Source organism: Nematolebias whitei, chromosome 7 (assembly GCF_014905685.2).
Source record: "Nematolebias whitei isolate Nwh7 chromosome 7, NemWhi1, whole genome shotgun sequence".
Taxonomy (NCBI): domain Eukaryota; kingdom Metazoa; phylum Chordata; class Actinopteri; order Cyprinodontiformes; family Rivulidae; genus Nematolebias; species Nematolebias whitei.
In genome coordinates this window covers 398,543-420,628 of record NC_056504.1, presented here as the reverse complement: position 1 = coordinate 420,628, position 22,086 = coordinate 398,543, and the positions used below count along the sequence as shown (strand labels likewise).

Below are 22,086 nucleotides of genomic sequence, written 5' to 3'. Positions count from 1 at the left end.
ACATTTCCGGCAGTAAGTCGGTCTTGTTCCTGATGAGAGTTGGACTCTGCCAAGGTTGCCGTCACCGATTCTGTTCATAACATTTTTGGACATAATTTCTAGGCTCAGCCAAGGTGTTGAGGGGATCCGTTTTGGTGGCCTTAGGATTGTGTCTGCTTTTTGCAGATGATGTGGTCCTGGTCATGACCCACATCAAAACAACCATCAACATCAACGAGGACCCTCATCTGTATGCATACCGTGAGAACCGATCAACAGAGGATGCCATCTCTTCTGTGGTCCACACTGCGCTCAACCACCTGGAGCAGAAAAACTTACGTCCATATGCTTTTTGTGGACTTCACATCCGCCTTCAACACCATGATCCCCCAAACCCTGATGGACAAACTATCCACACTAGGACTAAGCCCCTCCATTTGCAACTGGGTATTAGACTTTTTAACAAACAGACCACAGTTAGTGAGGATCCACAACTTCTCCTCCTCCACCATAACCCTCAGCACTGGCTCTCCTCAGGGAAGTGTGTTGAGCCCCCTCCTGTTTACTCTGCTCACGTATGATTGTGCAGCTACCCATCCAGGCTGTCACATTGTAAAGTTTGCAGATGATACAGCGGTGGTGGGATGCATCACAAACAATGATGAGTCCAGCTACAGGCAAGAGGTGGAACACCTGGAGAGCTGGTGCAAAGAGAACAACCTTTACATCAATGTGAAGAAGACAAAGGAGATGATTGTGGACTTCAGAAGGAACAAAAACATCTACACCCCCCTGAACATAAGAGGATCTACAGTGGAAGTGGTCTCCAGCTACAAGTACTTGGGTGTACACATGAATGACAACCTCAGCTGGAGCAACAACACCACCAGCCTGATCAAGAAAGCTCATCAGAGACTCTACTTCCTCAGACAGATGAGGTGAGCTGGTCTGGGAAGCTCAGTCCTCACCTCCTTCTACAGGTGTGCAGTGGAGAGCATCCTGTGCTCCAGCATCAACGTATGGCATGGAGGCTGCACAGCTGCAGAAAGAAAAACTTTGCAGAGAGTGGTGAAGGCTGCACAGAAGTCTGTCGGAATCAGCCTCCCCACCATCACAGACATCTACACCTCCAGATGCAGGAAGAGGGCCACCTGCATCATGAAGGACCCCACTCACCCAGCACACACACTTTTTGCCCCACTCCCCTCAGGAAGGATGTTAAGGAGCATTAAGTGTAGAACCACTAGACTGAGGAACAGCTTCTACCCTGAGGCTGTTGGACTCATGAATCTCTAACTAGAATAATCATTGTGAAAAACCATATCATGTTGCTGCTGATCTGTTTCATGTTGCTGCTGATCTGTTTCAATGTTGATGTGTTCGTGCGTGCACATCTGCTCACAGACTCATGTTCATGTTTGTGCTGATGTTCAATGTTTTATGTTATGAGTGCTTAGTGTATATTTAGTTGATGTTTTTCTTAGTTCATATCTTAGATGATATTACTGTTTTTCTTATACATTTTATTGTTGGATGTAACTGGGACCACGTGTACATAATTTCGCTCTACCACATGTACCACATGAGGTGCGAATGACAATAAAGAAACTCTGACTCTCTGACTCTGTTGGCTTCATCAGATCGTGATATACAGCTTTAGCTGGAACGGTTCGCAGCCGAGTGCGATACGGCTGGGATGAAGATAGGTTCCTCCAAATCCGAGGCATGGTCTTGAGCCGGAAAAGGGTAGAGTGCCCTCTCCTGGTCAGGGAGGAGGTCCTGCCCCAAGTGGAGGAGTTCAAGTATGTTGGGGTCTTGTTCACGAATGAGGGAAAAATGGAACGTGAGATCGATAGTCGGATAGGTGCAGCGTCTGCAGTGATGCGGGCGCTGTACAGGTCTGTCGTGGTGAAGAGAGAGCTGAGTCACAAGGCAAAACTCCCAGTTTACCGATCGATTTACGTTCCTACCCTTATCTATGGTCATGAGCTTTGGGTTGTGACCGAAAGAATGAGATCTCGGATACAAGCGGCCGAAATGAGTTTTCTCCGCAGGGTGTCTGGGCTCTCCCTTAGAGATAGGGTGAGAAGCTCGATCATCCGGGAGGGACTCCGAGTAGAGCCGCTGCTTCTCCACATCGAGAGGAGCCAGTTGAAGTGGCTCGGGCATCTGTTTAGGATGCCTCCTGGACGCCTCCCTGGTGACGGGTTCCGTACACGTCCCACCGGGAGGAGACCCACAGGAAGATCCAGGACATGCTGGAGGGACTATTTCTCGGCTGGCCTGGGAACGCCTTGGGATTCCCCCGGAGGAGCTGGACCAAGTGGCTGGGGAGAGGGAAGTCTGGGCCTCCCTACTTAGGCTGTTACCCCCGCGAACCGACCCCGGATAAGCGGAAGAAAATGGATGGATGGACATTAAGTTGAGAGACTCTCCCAGAAAGTTGACCCAAAGGTTCATTGGCCCGTTCCCTATTATCAAGATCATAAACCCGTCAGCTGTCCACCTCCAGTTACTTGCATCTTTGTGGATCCATCCCATTTTCCACGTGTCCCAGATCAAGTCTGTCTCCACCAGTCCCCTGAACCCACCTACCAACCTCCTTTTATTCTCCCGTCTGGTCAATGATGATCCAGTCTACACAGTCAGACGCCTCGTTGATGTTCAACGCAGGGGACGAAGCCTCCAATACCTCGTGCACTGGGAGGGCTATGGTCTCGAGGAGCTGTCCTGGGTCCCTCGATCATTCATTCTGGACTCCACCTTAATATCCTCCTCCTCCTCGGCTCATCCTGTGAAGAGATCGAAAAAAGGGGATACTTGAGGAGGGGCGCACTGTGGAATTCTCGGTTTTTCTTTTTTACCACTCTTCATCACAGCAACTCATCAGCCGATTAGTTACACTTTCACCTCGTCTGCCAGACCTGTTCACACTGCATTACTTAAACCTCGGCCAGACACTCATCCTACACTGGAGCATTGATTACCTTAGGCAATTTTGTGACAGCCTGGCAGCCTTAGAAGTATTCTAACCTGTTGTTATTCTGCCCGTCAGATTTGTTCCTATTCTTTGTACCTGTTTGTCTTCTCCCTGGATCTGGCTGGATCTGGTCGCCTAACCTGCACACCCAACTCTCTCAGCTCAGCAAAACAACACTCTGGACTCCTGGCCATGACACTCCTTCAATCACCTACTTACCTCTCTGGATTCCCTCTCGTCACAAAACCTTTTCTCCTCTCTACCTCGGTGCCACCTGCAACAAACAATAACAGTAATAAAGACTTCCACTTATAAAAACAATCAAATCAAACATTATCCTCAAGAGACTCATCTTGTCCTCCGCTTCTCCCAACAGCAAACCCATCCCCGTTCCTGCACTGTAAATAACCATTCACCTTTTTGTAATCTGTTGTCTTTGTCCCTTTTTGGTTTGCCATATTGGGGTATAAAAACCATCATCATGTCAAAAAATTCATATTTAACATTTAATCTGTGCCTATAATAACCAGATCCTGAAATGTGTCATGCAAATTTTCTGTATAAAGAGCACTAACGTTCACATTTAACTGATTTTGATTAATCACATCGATGAACACATAAACACCCATACATCTTTTCAGGAGGTAAATGGTAAATAGACTGCACTTATATAGCACATTTCTATCTTATTTCAAGACACTTAAAGCTCTTTACAACAATCTGTGTCTCATCTACCCATTCATACAGTACTCTACTAGATCTGTACAAAGCTAATTGAACAAGTCATTCTAAAGAGACTAATCAGAGCTTTATCACATTTATACATTGATGGGACACATCGGAGGCAACGAGGGGTTCAGTGTCTTGCCCAGGAACACTTCAGCATCTGACTGCTTGTGGATTTGAACCCCCAACTCTTGCATTGGAGGACGCCTGCTCTAACCACTCAGCCACAGCCGCCCTGAGGTGGGGGGCATTGTGTGTGTGTTTGTGTGTGTGTGTGTTGGGGGCCAAGATGGTGTAGGGGCAGGGCAACGACTCGGGACCTGAAGGTCCCGGGTTCCATCCTCAGTCACTGCACATCTTTTGGTGTCTCTGAGCAGGTCACCCCATCCCCAGTTGCTCTCCAGGCACCTCCTAAGGTCGCCCACCGCGCCACCTGGTGGTGGATGGGTTAAATGCAGAGAGTCAGTGTTGCCATTGTATGGGAGCATGCAATGATGACAATACATACACACATATATATGTGTGTGTGTGTGTGTGTGTGTGTGTGTGTATACACTTACCTTGACTTATACTGATGTACGTTCATGTTCAAACAGTAAATATAACTTGATATTGATTGGATGGGTTTTTGCGTGATGTGGCGGTTTTTAACAGATTTTTGTGCTGGAAAACCTCGACTATTTGGCAACACTGTAGGGGAAGCACTGCTGTGGCTTCATTTACCTTCGCACACATTCATACAGCATTCAGCTGTCTACAAAGACTAATCAGTGCTTTAGATCACATTCATACACCGATGGGACACACATCATAGGCAATGAGGGGGTTCAGTGTCTTGCCCAGGGGCATTTCAGCATGTGACTGCTGGTGGAATCAAACCCCCAACTCTCCCAATGTAGGACAATGATCTAGCCACTCAGCCACAGCTGCCCTGAAAATGCAAATGGAATCACAGAATTTACAAATAAATAAATAAATAAGGAGACTCTCTGTAATACACAGAACCAGGACCAAAGTGTGGTGTTTGTACTGAAATGAGGATTTTTATTATTATTATTTTTTTTTTAAATCTTTTTTATTTTTTTTAGGCAAACAGGCCATAAGAAGAAGCTCAACACTTTCATCAGTTTTCCAGAACAGCTGGATATGGGACCATTTTTGGAAGGGAGACCAGGTAAAATATGTTAGTAATATGACAGGTGATAATATACAAACTTATCATATTTGACTATATTATAAATTGTAGTTAAATCGATGCCCTTATACAGGCGTCACCACATTGAGCAAATTTTCCTGACCTATTTGGCAGTTGTTTTTATTTTGAATGCCTTTCCTGGCACAACGTGGACTCAAGTTGCACCCTCAGGACTCTGAGTGTTTTTATTTTTAATAAAACTTAAAATGCGGATCAGCATGGTGGCTCAGTTAGTAGAGCTGCCGCCTCTCAGTGAGCAGGTCGCCCCGGTTCAAATCTTGGCCGGGGGCCTTGGGGCCGAGATGGGCTAGAGGTATGGCAGCCAACCTGCAACCAGAAAGTCGCAGTTCGACTCCCTGCCATTCCCACATGTTGTGGTGTCTCCGAGTAAGACACCCAATCCCTAATTGCTTCCCGGGCACTTACATAACTGCCCACTGCTCCACCTGGGTGTATCTCACATGTGATGGGTTAAATGCAGAGAACTAATTTCACCATTGTATGGGAACATACAGTGATGACAATCTCAAAACTTGGCTTCCCTTCCTTTCTGGGTGGAGTTTGCATGTTCTCTCCGTGCATGCGTGGGTTTTCTCCAGGTACTTCAGTTTCCTCCCACAGACCAAAAACATGCATGTTAGACTGATTGGTAACTCTAAATTGTCCCTAGGTGTGAATGAGAGAGTGAATGGTTGTGTGTCTTGTTTGTCTCTGTGTGCCTGTGATGGACTGGAGACCTGTCCAGGATGTCCCCCGCCTCTCACACAGTGATAACTGGACATGGGCACCAGTGACCTCCGCAACCTGTAAAGGAATAAGCGGATAAAGGTAATGGATGGATGAATTATTAAAAAGCAGAAAATTCCAGGTTGTAAGGCAACAAAATCAATGGTCCTGGCGCATTAATGCTTTTTTAACCCACTGTAGTGATCTTTTGTTTCAGTGAGGATAAAAATCATACCCTCACTTTTTACTTGACTGTGCTGCTTTAATCCACTCCTGAATTTGTCTGAAGGAAAAAAAAAAGACCTTCATGGAGAAGTGATTTTTAGAGGGGGTGCCTCAGCATATCATGATTTATAACAAGGCAGTCAAAACTAATTTTAGACTTGTTTCTGAGTTGGGCTAAGTATGATTCAGAAACCAACTTCTTAAATTCACTATCTAACTGCTGTTTGTTTGTTTCTGGACTCCGTTTTTACAGATCTGAAGTATGTCTATGAACTGAGTGCTGTTCTGATCCATCGGGGCATCAGTGCTTATTCGGGTCACTACATTGCTCATGTGAAGGATGCGCTGACTGGTGACTGGTACAAATTCAATGATGAGGAAATAGAGAAAATGGAAGGAAAGAAGCTGCATCTTGGTATTGAAGAGGATATTGGTAAGTGTTAATAAATGGTAAATGGGCTGTACTTGTATAGCGTTTTTCTATTATCAAGACACACAAAGCGCTTTACAACACAGTCTGTTCCCTTATTTACCCATTCATACAGCACTCTACTAGATCTCTGCAAAGCTAATCTGAATCTGTAGAGACTAATCAGAGCTTTATCACATTCATACACTGATGGGACACACATCACAGGCAATGAGGGGTTCAGTCTTGTTAAGATATTTTTGGACTGGTCCTATGGTTTTGATCTGTTCAGAGACGGGATTATAATGAAATTATGACCCGGTTCTGACTGGGTTAAACTGCCAGCAACTCTAAAAAGAGTATCCCTGGAATTCGATATCTGTCACGGAATAGAGTTTAATCTGCTTGCCACATCACGTAGAGAGGCTTTTGAAGCACCGTCTCATATTTCCTAACACATCAAAACCACATAAGATCCATTGAGATCACACTTAGCCACGCCCCTCATACACTGACAGGTTGAGCTCCCCTTCTGCAAAGGAGGAGTCCAGGACCGTATATATGAGTAATGACACGGGACATCTGGGCTCTTCTGGGTCTGTGAACGCGTCACAGACAAGAGAGACCAGCGCTGTAAAACTGCAACCTTTTCCTGCCTTTTTTAATACAATTGATAAAACTTAATTGATGTTTCCTTGATTTATTGATAATGAGAGTTGCCACTTCTGAGGGAGGTTCGAGCCGGGGGAAAAGACGTGGGCTGGAGGTGGTTTCCGGGTCCAGTGGCCCGCAACCAGCTCACGTCTTTAACAGTGTCTTGCCCAGGGACACTTGGGCATGTGACTGCTGGTGGAATCGAACCCCAAACTTATGCGTTGGAGGACGACTGCTCTAACCACTCAGCCACAGCCACCCTAATAAATGAACATTTCTCCTTTCTTGAAAACTTTTAGTTCATTTTAGACAAGAGTAAGTTTGTTAACCAGAAGCTCTGATTTCACAAAACATAGCAGAGATGCAGTCAGTAAGCTCAAAGGGCTTTATTTCTAAGGTAAAATAGGAAAGTACTGTTCCACAGTTCGATATAGGGTTCATGTTTGTAGATACAAACTTAATTTTTTATCCCCTGCTTTTCATTGTTCACCAGCTGAGACGGTGAAATCCCAGTCACGAAAGCCCAAGTGCAGCAAAGGTTATCACTGCTCTAGAAATGCCTACATGTTGGTGTACAAGATCCAAGGTGATGAGGACTCTGCTCACTCCAAGACCAAAGTTGAGGTGCCAGGTAAGATGTTGACCTTTATTTGTATGTCTGCTAAAAATAAATGACCACGGGCCTCATGTATGAAAGAGTGAGCGGCTTTCATACTGAAAGTTGGCGTAGGAACAAAACTGCATATGCACAGAAACATTCACATTTATCAATTCACACGTTTCTGCACACCTTTTCTTTTTTAAATCCCAACAAATGTGAAACGAGTGCACGAGACATCTCCCCTGACATGCCTCCATTTAAATATGCAAATAAATGTGTAATTCTCCTCTTTGCGTGATCAAAAATGATTTCTATATGCTGTAAAATGAGGAGTTTAATAAAATGTGTATCAGAGACACTTCCAAATACAAGTAGTGGGGTGTAATAAAAGGAGTGGCCGCGCTCAGAGCAGTTGCAGCTTCACAGGCTCCCGATACTGTCCCAGTTTTTAGAAGTTTTGATATTGACTCTGTGCCTGACTCCTCACGATTTATCGTGTGAACTATAGTCAAACTGAATTGATTAGAAAATAGGAACTGATTTGCCACAAAATATAGCAGAAATCAGCAACAAACTAAAAACTAAGCTTGGCAGAATTCAGATCTTAAAGTCATCTACCTGGAAGCTGCAACAGAGGCATTCCAACAGGAAAGAGGAAGCGCTGCTCCCAACTTAAGAGGAGAGGACGCCGGGCGGGGTTATGGTGAGGCTACGAGCTAACGCTAAAGCTGGAAAACTCCCGATGCCGTCTCTCTTTCTGTCGAACGTCCACTCGTTGGACAACAAGATGGATTTGCTTCGTCTGAGAGCGGACGCCTAAGAAGAGATGAAGTGTGCGATAGAGGATGTTTTTTTTTTTCGGGAGTACCGCCGGTCACGTGATTCCGGCCGGATTCTGGCGGGACCGGAGTCAACCTCATTATAACTCACGTGACCGGGACGTGACCAGACTGAAAGCTAACGGGAGCAGACAGGAGCGGGAACTGACCAATAACCAAAAATGAAAATGAAACAAACAAAAACAAAAAAACCACGGGCGCAGCTATTTTGTAGTTTTCTTTCAGTAAGTTTTCACTTTAACATGTCAAAAGGACTACATTTCCCAGGAGTTAAGTGTTCGAGTCGTAGCTTTTCACCGAGAGGGGGAGGAGCAGTGAGCGAAGCGGTACCGAGTAACTGAAAATAGTTTGCAACACAAGGTAAGAAGTAACTGTCTGTCTATTAAACTCACAGAACGAGCAGGAAAGTGTCAAATAACCTGAACTTCATGAGAGTTGTGTTGGTGCTGTGCTGATTTAAACTTTAGTCTCAGCTAAACAGCAGCTCCTCACAGAGCTGCTGTTTACCGTCAGTAAATGAACTCAAACAGCGCATTTTTCTCCACCTCGTCCCTTTTAATTAAAAAATTATGCTCTGCTTTGTTATGTGGGCTTTTAGGTAAAAATCTTCATTATCTGTTGCTGTTTGTAATGTAAAAAAAAAAAACCCGAACTCTTCCTGGTTAAAGTGCACGCGTTCTCCGGTAAAAATATCCCAGTTTTTATATGAAAGGCTGGTTACATATACATTATAATAACTGTTATTGTAGGGGGGACATATTGGTGCGAGGTCTGTGGGTCCTCCCCCATAACTTTTTAAATAAAGTAGCTGCTATTTCCTGCATTCTGGTGTATTTTAACAGGTTTTAAAACATCTATGTTTACCTACATAAGTAAATACTTTATTCAAAGACTGTTTTATAAAGCATGGCACAAGAAGTAGCACTAAGCTTTTTGTTTGTCTTTAATTAAATTTAATTTTTCTACCTAACACAGGAAGCTGTTAGCTCTAGAAGCAAGCTGTTAAACAGCTTTGGACACAAAGACCCTTGTCACACACTTCAACAGAGCAGGTAAGATACATAACATCTTGTAATCTCTGCCTGTGAGGCTCATTAAATAATTATAAAATATGATAAGTGAAATAAATAAAGAAAAATTGAGCTTCTGTAATTATAAGTGCAAATGTCACATTTTCTTGACTTAATTTCAATAGTAAATCTCTTGTTTTTGATAAAATATTTTTTCCAAAAGAAAGACCAACAGATTGTAATTTGTAGTCACTGTGACCGTATTTTGACTCGTGCACTGTCTTCTTTCACTTTTAGGTTCCACAAGGCTCTGGACTGGTCCAGCTGTGGAGAGATGAGGTGGAACACCAGACCTGCAATGGTCCAGTCTGTAAATGATGCTCTGAAGTCTGGGAAGATGCACGACATCATGCTTCACCCAAACGAGCTCGTTACCTCGACCACATACACTGAACTTCTTGAGGACGTCGTCCAATGTATAATAATTTAAACATTTTTATTTGTTGACTTCTCTGCTTGGTACATTATTTTTGTTTGTTTGCTTGTTTGTTTAAACAATTTAAATCATGACAGTGATGTCACTGTTTAAAGGAAACAATTGCTCAATAAACTAGTAAAATGCAACTTGTTATGTTTGGGTTCTTTCATCTAAGGTAGACATGGTGTGACCCATGGACTGGTTTAGATTTTTTGTTTTTACTGGAACTGACCTTCAAAAGAGCCAGAAACAGACTCATCAGCTGATCCTCCGTAGAAACATTATATGGACTACAGACCATGGATTATTTGTTTTATGACATTTAGTGAAGGTTTTTGTTTGGATTAAGACAATAAATGTCTCTATTTCACCACAGATGAACTGTTCCTGTTGTCATATCTTTTGAAATAAAACTGCACAACACAAAGTAATTTAAACAGGAATGGGTAAAAGATGAAATCAAATTCAACGTATTTCCTAAAAATTTAATGAAAAACGGGAGAAGGACAGGAGTGGGAGTGATTCTGAACAGGAGCAGGAGTCATGTTACCAGGAGTGGGACAGGACAGGATTAATTTTTTTACTCTGGACCAGGATTGGGACAGGACAGGATTTTTTCTCTGGGACCAGGACAGGAGTGAAAATCCACTCCTATGTCATCCTCTAGTGTGCGGTGCTTTGCCTCACGGAAACATGGATTACAAGTGAAACGCCGGATACAGTCTTCAAGCTGGATGACAGACTTTTTTTTCGAGCGGACCGCTGCAGTGAGCTAACAGGGAAATCACGGGGAGGCGGAGTGTGCATTTACGTGAGTAAAAGTTGGTGCACAAACAGTACTGTTGTAAAAAACTCATGCTCGAAGGCTTTGGAGCAGATAACAGTGAAATGTCGGCCACATTATTTACCCCGCAAGTTCACAGTGACTTTCATTACGGTTGTTTACATTCCACCGGATGCTAATGCCAATGAAACTCTCCAAGAGCTGCATGATCTCCTCAGTTCACTGTTAAACAAACACCCTGAGGCTCGTTACATAGTGGCTCGAGACTTTTATCACGTGAATCTAAAGGACTGCCTCCCAAGCTTTTACCAGTATGTGGGCATACCAACACGTGGGAACAACACGCTGGACCGTGTTTACACAAACGTAAAAGATGCATACAAAGCCGAACCCCACCCCCACCTAGGATTCTCTGATCACATCTCAATCTTCTTGGCCCCTGCATACATGCTCCCGCTGAGACGTTCCAGACCGGTACAAAAGAAAGTTAAATGTTGGATCCAGGACAGTGGCCCCATACTGAGAGATTGTTTTGATTGAACAGACTGGCAGGTTTTCAAAGAAGCTGCTGAAAATGGAGGATCACTTGATCTGGACCAATACGCATTCTCAGTTCTGGGTTACATTAGTACATGTACTGACACAGTCTCCGCCATCAGATATGTTAAAAGTTACCCGAACAGAAAACCTTGGCTGAATGCAGAGGTGCGCACCCTGCTGGAAGCCAGGAACACTGCCTTCAGGTCTGGAAACTCAGAGGAGCTGAGTAGGACAAGAAAAGAGCTGGTTGCTGGTATTAAGAAGGCCAAGACCACATATGCACAGAGAATCGAGGGTCAATTCACCTCACAAGACCCATGGACCATGTGGATTGGCATTAAGTGTATAACAGATTATAAAGGAAGGAGTGAACAATTCCCCAAAAACCCATCTCTGCCTGATGCCCTCAACAAGTTCTATGCATGCTTTGAAGTCCCGAACAGACCACCCAGCAGCAGACTCACCTAACCACCGGATGAAGAGCATCTCAGCATGACCTCAGCAGAAGTAAGGAGTGTTTTCAAGAGGATTAATCCGCACAAGGCAACCGGCCCAGACAGCATCCCCGGAAAAGTGTTGAATGAATGTGCCGTTCATCTCTGTGAGGCAGACATCTTTAACACCTCACTCAGCCTGGAGACAGTTCACATCTGCCTGAAGACTGCCACCATCATCCCAGTCCCACAAAGCTCTCTAGTGACTGGTCTGAATGACTATCGGCCAGTGGCCCTCACCACAATAGTCGCTAAATGCTTTAAAAAACTGGTCATGACTCACATCAAAACAACCATCAACGTCAACGAGGACCCTCATCAGTATGCATACCGTGAGAACCGATCAACAGAGGATGCCATCTCCTCTGTGGGCCACACTGCGCTCAACCACCTTGAGTAGAAAGACTTTTACGTTCATATGCTCTTTGTAGAATTCACATCTGCCTTCAACACCATGATCCCCCCAAACCCTGATGGACAAATCTAAAAAAGTTCAATCTGGTCCTCTGGACATTCAAAAAAACAAAATAAAGCAAAGCAAAAAAATCTAGATACGTTTCGTCTTTCATCCGAAAGATTTCCTCAGTCTGAGGTGCTGTATTCAGCTCAGTCTCTTAAATAGCACCTTCTCAGAGTGGATCAACCAGTTTGTTGCTGACAACCAAAACCATCTGCTCACATGGTCAAGAAGGACCATCAGCCTAACAATGGATCATTAGCACACTGATGGCTGTTTACTATTCACAGGGGATACTAGCAATAAGAGCATTGTAAGAGGGGGACAGTTGAACCCGGAGGCCTCCACCCCTGTTATTGAGCATGCATCAGGATACCTGATGGACAAACTATTCACACTAGAAATAAGCCCCTCCATTTGCAACTGGGTACTAGACTTCTTAACAAATGGACCAACCACAACTTCTCCTCCTCCACCATAACCCTCAGCACTGGCTTTCCTCAGGGATGTGTGTTGAGCCCTCTCCTATTTACTCTGCTTATGTATGACTGTGCAGCTACCCATCCAGGCTGTCATATTGTAAAGTTTGCAGATGATACAGCGGTGGTGAGATGCATCACAAACTACAATGAGTACAGCTACAGGCAGGAGGTGGAACACCTGGAGAGCTGGTGCAAAGAGAATAACATTCACATCAATGTGAAGAAGACAAAGGAGATGATTGTGGACTTCAGAAGGAACAAAAACATCTACACCCCCCTGAACATAAGAGGATCTACGGTGGAAGTGGTCTCCAGCTACAAGTACTTGGGTGTGCACATGAATGATAACCTGAGCTGGGGCAACAACACTACCAGCCTGATCACGAAAGCTCATCAGAGACTCTACTTCCTCAGGCGACTTAGACGAGCTGGTCTGGGAAGGTCAGTCCTCACCTCCATCTACAGGTGTGTGTGTGTGGAGAGCATCCTGTGCTCCAGTATCGTGTGGCATGGAGGCTGCACAGCTGCAGAAAGAAAAGCTTTGCAGAGAGTGGTGAAGGAAGTGGGAAGAGGGCCAAATGCGTCGTGAAGGACCCCACTCACCCAGCACACACTTTTTGCTCCGCTCCCCTCAGGAAGGAGGTTGAGGAGCATTACGTGTAGAATGAGAAGAATGAGGATCAGCTTCTGCCCTGAGGCTCATGAATCTCTAAGCAGGACCATCACTGTGAAAAATCACTTCATGTTGCTGCTGATCTGTTTCATGTTGCTGCTGATCTGTTTTATGTTGCTGCTGATCTGTTTCATGTTGTTGTCTTCATGCGTGCTCATCTGCTCACACAGACTCATACTCATGTTCGTGCTGCTGTTCGACGTAATGTTTTTATGCTGTTAGTGCTTAGTGTATTTTTAGTTGATCATTTTATTAGTTCTATTACGTATAGGCTTTGCCCTTTAAGGCCCTTCTCGCGCAGCGCAGGCAGCACTTAAAACTTTAGTCCACGCCCACCAGTTGCTAACACAAAGGGACTTTCCATCCCTCGCCTCCCTCCGCCCCAATATTATGATCTGGTGGGAAGGTTTGACTCAGGCTCATCGCCCTGACCCCATCTGTCCTCGCTGTCCAGCTGTGACGTCACATTGGAACGAGGCTGCAACTGGGCCCAGCAAGCTGAAGACATCCGTCTCCACCTTGGCCTCCCATCTCCAGAGTGGAGGGTTTTACCGATCGGTGTTTTTCCCTCGGTTCTCCCCCCCGCCGGAGCCAAACCTGGTGCAGGCGCTTTGGGCAAAAGCTTCCAGGATGGACCGGCAACCTGTCCCTCCAGGGAAGCATGACCAGATGGTGACAAAGCTCTCCAACTGAGCTCACCAGTGCACATCCCAGGCAGTCACGGTGAACAACAACGTTTCCCTGCTGGCCTATAGCATCTCTAAGGGTACATTCACATCAGCCCTGTTTAGTCCACTTTAATTGAACTCTAGCTCGTTTTCCTAGAAAGTCCGGTTCGTTTGGGGAGTTGTGAACGCACCATCGAACTCTGTCACAGAACAAAAAGGCGAACTCTGGCCCGGGCTAAAACCTAGGTCTCGGTACGGTAGAATTTAACTCCAGCACGGTTCGAGTACAGTGTGAGTGTAAACAGACCGGACCCGCTCCGCAGAGTAAACAAACATGCATTGCTTTTACCTTATATGGAGCCGTCAGCTGCCTTGTGTGGAAAAACAATATTCTCCATGGTCTTCTGTCTCATCTTCTGCTCATGCTAAGTCCATTTTTGAAAAATGACAAAATATAACTCCTAAATCTGCTAAAACTTGATGCCACTTCGTTTTTATTTTTATTTACAGAAGAAGAAGATGTGTCTTCAGAGGTTTTTGTGTCATTTCTTTCTGTAGTTCTTGGTGCAGCGCCCCCACAGGCGAGCGGGGGAATAGGTTGGTTCAACAGGTTGACTCGACTGCACAGTGCAGTGTGAATGCAAACGCACCAGCTCAAATGTAAACAAAAGCTCATGAATATTGGTCCTGAACCGAACCGAGTCTACCGGACTATCTGGTGTGAAAACGACCTAAGAGGCTGGAGGAAACAAATCTGCTGGAGGAGACAAAGAGCTCTCTCTGTAAAGCCGCTGACGTCATCTTAAACATGTGCGCCACTTCTGCGGTCTGCCTGTCCTGCATCGCCGCTTGGATGACCATGATCCAGAGGACCACTTGGCTCCGCCTCTCGCCATCCTTGTCCGAGAGGCTTCAGAAAGACCTGCTGGAGGGCCTCATCACCCCAGAGGCGCTGTTCGGGGCCACCTTCAGGACCATCCTTGAGAAATCTCAGAGGTCCGAGGAGGTCTCAGAGACTGTACACATCTGATTACTTCACAGTCCTCCTCCCGCCCCTCCGGCCGCTGGAGGGACCGCCATGGCCAGCAACAGCAGCAGAGGCGCTCCACAGCTGCGGCAGCAACTTCACGCTCCGCTCCTCCGCCAGCCCCATCCACCAGGGAACAGCTCCTTGAGGGGAAATGTATGTTTTTTGATGATGTACAGGTCCTTCTAAAAAAATTAGCATATTGTGATAAAGGTCATTATTTTCCATAATGTAATGATAAAAATGAAACTTTCATATATTTCAGATTCATTGCACACCAACTGAAATATTTCAGGTCTTTAGTTGTTTTAATACTGATGATTATGGCATACAGCTCATGAAAACCCAAAATGCCTGTCCCAAAAAATTAGCATATTTCATCCCACCAATGAAAGACAAGTGTTTTTAATACAAAAAACGCCAACCTTCAAATAATCATGTTCAGTTATGCACTCAATACTTGGTCGGGAATCCTTTTGCATGAATGACTGCTTCAATGCGGCGTGGCATGGAGGCAATCAGCCTGTGGCACTGCTGAGGTGTTATGGAGGCCCAGGATGCTTCAATAGCGGCCTTAAGCTCATCCAGAGTGTTGGGTCTTGCGTCTCTCAACTTTCTCTTCACAATATCCCACAGGTTCTGTATGGGGTTCAGGTCAGGAGAGTTGGCAGGCCAATTGAGCACAGTAATACCATGGTCAGTAAACCATTTACCAGTGGTTTTGGCACTGTGAGCAGGTGCCAGGTCGTGCTGAAAAATGAAATCTTCATCTCCATAAAGCTTTTCAGCAGATGGAAGCATGAAGTGCTCCAAAATCTCCTGATAGCTAGCTGCATTGATCCTGCCCTTGATAAAACACAGTGGACCAACACCAGCAGCTGACATGGCACCCCAGACCATCACTGACTATGGGTGCTTCACACTGGTCTTCTGGCATTTTGGCATTTCCTTCTCCCCAGTCTTCCTCCAGACTCTGGCACCTTGATTTCTGAATGACATGCAAAATTTGCTTTCATCCGAAAAAAGTACTTTGGACCACTGAGCAACAGTCCAGTGCTGCTTCTCTGTATCCCAGGTCAGGCGCTTCTGCCGCTGTTTCTGGTTCAAAAGTGGCTTGACCTGGGGAATGTGGCACCTGTAGCCCATTTCCTGCACATGCCTGTGCACGGTGGCTCTGGATGTTTCTACTCCAGACTCAGTCCACTGCTTCCGCAAGTCCCCCAAGGTCTGGAATCGGCCCTTCTCCACAATCCTCCTCAGGGTCCGGTCACCTCTTCTCGTTGTGCAGCGTTTTCTGCCACACTTTTCCCTTCCCACAGACTTCCCACTGAGATGCCATGATACAGCACTCTGGGAACAGTCTATTCGTTCAGCAATTTCTTTCTGTGTCTTACCCTCTTGCTTGAGGGTGTCAGTGATGGCCTTCTGGACAGCAGTCAGGTCGGCAATCTTACCCATGATTGCGGTTTTGAGTAATGAACAAGGCTGGGAGTTTTTAAAAGCCTCAGGAATCTTTTGCAGGTGTTTAGAGTTATGTCGTTGATTCAGATGGTTAGGTTAATAGCTTGTTTAGAGAACTTTAAAAAAGTTAAATCTGGTCCTCTGGACATTCAAAAAAACCAAAAAAAAACAAAGCAAATCAACAAAAAATTGTAGAAACGTTTCGTCTCTCATCCGAGAGACTTCCTCAGTCTGAGGAGCTGTATTCAGCTCAGTCTCTTAAATAGCACCTTCTCAGAGTGGATCAACCAGTTGATCAAACTCAATCCAAATAAAATCCATTCAGTTTTATCGTTATTTAGGTGGAGAAAATTCTGAGACAGCCAGTGCTTAATGTCATTTAAGCAGCTGGCAACAGAGTTGAAACTGAGTGAGGAACTGGGAGTGACTGGCAGATAGATTTGTAGATCATCTGCATACAGATGAAAAGACAGATTATGGCGTGCAATGATGGGTCCCATCGGTAGCATGTAAAGTGAGAAGAGAACAGGCCCCAGAATGGATCCCTGCGGTACACCAGAGGTCAAAGAGACTGAAGAAGAGGACAGATCACCAATCATAACAGAGAAAGTTATGTCTGTTGAATAGGACTTAAACCACTCTAGCACAACTCCCTTAAGGCCAACCTGCTGAGCCAAACGAGTGATTAGGACCTGATGGTCTACAGTATCAAAAGCTGCTGAGAGGTCCAACATCACCAGCAGAACAGGTTTTTTGGTATCAAGGGACAAAATAATATAATTCTGTACTTTGAGTAGTGCAGATTCAGTGCTATGACGGGGTCTGAAGCCAGATTGAAATTTTTCAACAAGTTGTTGTGTTCTAAAAAAGATTGCAACTGAATGAAAACAACCTTTTCCAGAACTTTGGATAAAAATGATAAGCGTGAAATTGGCCTAAAATTAGAAAAAGCTGTAGGATCTAAACCCAGTTTTTTAAGAAGAGGCCTGACCACAGCATGTTTGAAAACAGACGGGACATAACCTGAACTTAGACAGCTATTAATAAATGTCAGAAGACAAGGACCAATAACATCCAAGGACTGCTTGAACATCTTAGAGGGAATGATGTCCAGGGTACAGTTTGTAGGTTTCATCTGCTGAACCACCTTAACGAGGTGAGGTAGTGAGACCAGGTGGAACTGATCAAACACAGCAGAGGTTATTGAGGGAGCACATAACTGAACAGCATTATATGTACTGACAGTGTTCTGCTTGATAGAGTCTATTTTGTTCACAAAGTAATCAAGAAAACCATCACAGGTAGACTGTGTAGCAGTTTTCAGAACATTGATGGAGGGATTAATGACAGACTGAATGGTATTAAATAAAACCCTTGGCCGGTTACAACTGGTAGAAATTAAATTGGAAAGATATTGTGATTTGGCCTGCTTAACAGCTTTTTGATATTCATAAAGATAGTCTCTCAGTATGTCCTGGGACACATGAAGCCTGTCTTTCTTCCATCTGCGTTCTGCTTTCCTGCAACATTGTCTAAAAGTCTGAGTGGTACCATTAAGCCAGGGATCTGGCTTGATTTTTGTAGAAGTCTGTCTTAAGGGAGCGATGGAGTCCAAGATCTTTGTAGAAGTGTACTGAAAGGAGGTGATAAATTCTTCTGGATGTAGATAATGTAGATGTAATATAGAGTTCTAGCTTTACAGAGAGCTTTTTTTATATGTTAGCAGACTATCTTTCCAAGTTAAATAAAATTCTTCAACATTAGTAGAGCGCCATTTTCTCCCCTGGTTTCTAGATGCCTGCTTTAAAGTATGTAACTCAGAATTGAACCAAGGAGCCAGTTTCCTTTGATTGATTACTTTCTTTTTCAGTGGAGCAATTTTATCAAGTGAAGTTTGCATTGAAGTTGTAAGATGATCAACTAGATGATTTAAGTCTCTGTTCTCTGATGCATTACTCTGCAAGACAGAGGAAAACATTGATGGAAGAGATTGTTTAATTTTGGTTACAGCATTTTCTGATAAGCACCTGCTGAGATGAAATTTACTCTCAGTGACTGTGTAGTCATTTAATGTAAACTCAAAGGTTATTAAAAAATGGTCAGACAAAATAGGATTTTGACGAACTATTACCAAGTCCTTATTCTCTATACCATAGGTCAGAACTAAATCAAGAGTGTGATGATAAGAATAAGTAGATGTGCAGACGTTTTGGGTAAAACCAAATGAGTCTATTAAATTATTAAAGGCTATGCTTAAACTATCACTTTAAACATCTACATTGTTAAAGACAGGAGCTGGCTGCGGACCACTGGACCCCGAAACCCCCTCCACCCCACATTTTTCCCCCTGTCTCGAACCTCCCTCATAAGTGGCAACTATACTAATCAATAAATCAAGGAAACGTCAATTAAGTTTTATCAATTACAGTATATTAGAAAAGGCAGGAAAAGATTACAATTTTACAGCACTGGACTCTCCAGTCTGTGATGCGTTCACAGACCCGGAAGAGCCCCGATGTCCTGTGTCATTACTCATTTATAGGGTCCTAGACTCTGCCTTCACAGAAGGAGAGCTCAACCTGTCATTGCATGAGGGGGCATGACTAAGTGTGATCTCAATGGATCTTATGTGGACTGACGTGTTAGGAAATATGAGACGGTGTTTCAAAAGCCTTTCTACGTGATGTGGCAAGGAGATTAAACTATTTCTTGATTGATATTGAAATCCCAGGGAGACTCTCTTAAGAGTTTGCTGGCCCAGTTTAACCGAGTCAGAACCGGGTCATAATTTCGTTATAATCCCATCTCTGAGCAGATCAAAATCATAGGCCCAGTCCAAAAATATCTTAACAACATGAATATTGAAATCACCCATTATGATGATTTTATCAGTATTTAATAATAAGTCAGTTAATAATTCTGAGAATTCAGACAAAAACTGAGAGTAAGCTCCAGGTGGACGATATATAACAACTAGTAAAAGTGGCTTTTCTGATTTCCATTTTGGATGAGAAAGACTGAGGGACAGCGATTCAAAAGAATCATAACTAATAACTGGTTTGGCATTAATCAATAATCCTGACTGAAAAATAGAAGCTACTCCTCCACCTCGGCCAGTTGTTCTAGGATCATGAACATTTAAATAATTAACAGGAGTGGATTCATTTATACCAACAAAATCCTCCTGTTGTAGCCAAGTTTCTGTCAGACACAATAAATCAATATGATGATCAGTTATCAGTTCATTAACTAACAGGGATTTAGAGGAAAGAGATCTGATGTTCAATAATCCACATTTAATGATTTTATGATTTTGCTCTGGTAAAGTAACTGTGTTTATTTTAATCAGATTTTTATGGTTTATATTTTTAGAGCTGATTTTTTGTTTATTTAATTTGAGCCGTGGGCGAATTGACACTGTTTCAATGTGGGTGTGGGTGGGTAACAGAGGAGAAGCAGCAGAGAGGTGTGGAGGACTACAACTCTGCTTCCTGGACTGGACCCTGGGTTGTCAATAATTTGGGGGATAAACAAAATCAGCCATATTTCTAGAAAGAAGAGCGGCTCCGTCCAAAGTGGGGTGGATGCCATCTTTCTGCATCAGACCAGGTTTTCCCCAGAAAGAACTCCAGTTATCTATGTAGCCCACGTCGTTGTCAGAACACCACCTGGACACCCAGTGGTTAAACCACGACATACGGCTAAACATGTCATCGCTGGCCAGGTTGGGGAGGGGGCCGGAGAAAACTACGGAGTCTGACATGGTTTTAGCAAAGTCACACACCTAAGCAACATTAATTTTAATGACTTCCGATTGGCGTAACCGGGTGTCATTACCGCCGACCTGAATAACAATCTTACTGTATTTAGCCTTAGCCTTAGTCAGCAGTTTCAGATAAGATTCTATGTCGCCCGCTCTGGCCCCCGCAATGCATTTGACTATGGTCGCTGGAGTCCCTAAAGCCACGTTTTGGACTATGGAGCTTCCAGTAACCAGGGTCTGCTTCTCAGCGGGCGTGTCACTGAGCGAGGAAAATCAATTAGAAACGTGAACGGGTTGGTGGTGAACTGGGGGCTTAGACTTAGCACTACGCTTGCTCCGGACCGTCATCCAGCCGGCCTGGGGTCCCTGCTGTTTGGGGTCTACTGGAGGACCGCTAACGGGAGCTAGTCTCTGTGGTTCTGTGCTGTCTAAGGGGACCTGGCTAGCTACTGGTTTTTCTACAGTGCATAGCTGAGCTTCCAGTTCAGACAGCCTCTCCTCCAAAGCTACCATAAGACTACAGGTAGTAGAAGTCATTCAGACAAACTGAACAATGGTAAATGTCATCCCTTTGACCTATTCTCAGTTCAAATTTTATTAAAAAAACAAACTCAAACTTTACAAAATTCAAAAGAAATAATGCACTCTTTTTATTACATTTATCAATGAGGGAGTGTTAATTTGCCGTTTTTCCTTTTTTGTTTTGAACCGGTATGTCTTGAAACTAGATTTGACCCCAAAATTAATGGCATTGCCTTTTTAAATTTTTTGCTATCCGAGGGTTTCGCTTAAATGATTAGTTTTTTGTGTGTTTTTGTTTGCTTCTAGCTTTTCTTCAGAGGCTGGTTGACCAGGACAACCATAAATTCGAAGAGTGGTGCACAGAGATGGCAAATATGAGAAAACAGAGTGTGGATAAAGGCAAAGCCAAGCATGAAGAGGTGAAAGAGCTCTACAAGCTTTTACCTGCAGAAGATGGTTAGTGAAACACTTTTTATTGACTCGTAGTTAATGTAACATGTTTGTGTGCTGCTTTTGCCCATTACCGTACACATCATAAAATGCAGTCAGAATACCATAAATAAAATAATTTATCCTATCTATTTTTGTATTGAACGCTTTTTGTATCCTATCCTTCACGCTTAATAAAACAAACAACTGGACTTCTATTTTGTTTAATGTTATAAGAAACAAAGTCAGATTGTGTTTGTTTAGACAAATACTAATAAAACAAAAACTTGTATGTCTGTATTTACAAACCAGATTCCAAAAAAGTTGGGACACTAAACAAATTGTGAATAAAAATGCAATGATGTGGAGATGGCAAATGTCAATATTTTATTCGTAATATAACATAGATGACAGATCAAAAGTTTAATCTGAGTAAATGTAACATTTTAAAGGAAAAATATGTTGATTCAAAATTTCACAGTGTCAACAAATCCCAAAAAAGTTGGGACAAGTAGCAATAAGTGTCTGGAAAAAGGAAATTGAGCATATAACAAACAGCTGGAAGACCAATTAACACTAATTAGGTCAATTGACAACATGATTGGGTATAAAAAGAGCTTCTCAGAGTGTCAGTGTCTCTCAGAAGCCAAGATGGTAAGAGGATCACCAATTCCACCATTGTTGCACAGAAAGATAGTGCAGCAATACCAGAATGGTGTTACCCAGCGTAAAATAGCAAAGACTTTTAAGTTATCATCATCAACCGTGCATAACATCATCAAAAGATTCAGAGAATCTGGAACAATCGCTGTGCGTAAGGGTCAAGGCCGTAAAACTCTACTGGATGCTCGTGATCTCCGGGCCCTTAAACGTCACTGCACCTCAAACAGGAATGACACTGTCAAGGAAATAACAGAATGGGCTCAGGAATACTTCCAGAAAGTATTGTCAGTGAACACAATCC

General features: G+C 43.8%; 1 protein-coding gene across 1 annotated transcript in view; it reads left to right on the top strand.

The window, feature by feature from the left end:
• usp48 (ubiquitin specific peptidase 48) overlaps window positions 1–22,086 on the top strand; it is a gene marked incomplete at its 5' end in the record, with an annotated part of 242,914 nt that overhangs the window by 48,614 nt on the left and 172,214 nt on the right. Inside the window, 4 exon segments of the mRNA XM_037678534.1 lie at window positions 4,774–4,859; window positions 6,085–6,264; window positions 7,388–7,525; window positions 21,000–21,149. Of these exon segments, the coding sequence (XP_037534462.1) occupies window positions 4,774–4,859; window positions 6,085–6,264; window positions 7,388–7,525; window positions 21,000–21,149 (554 nt within the window).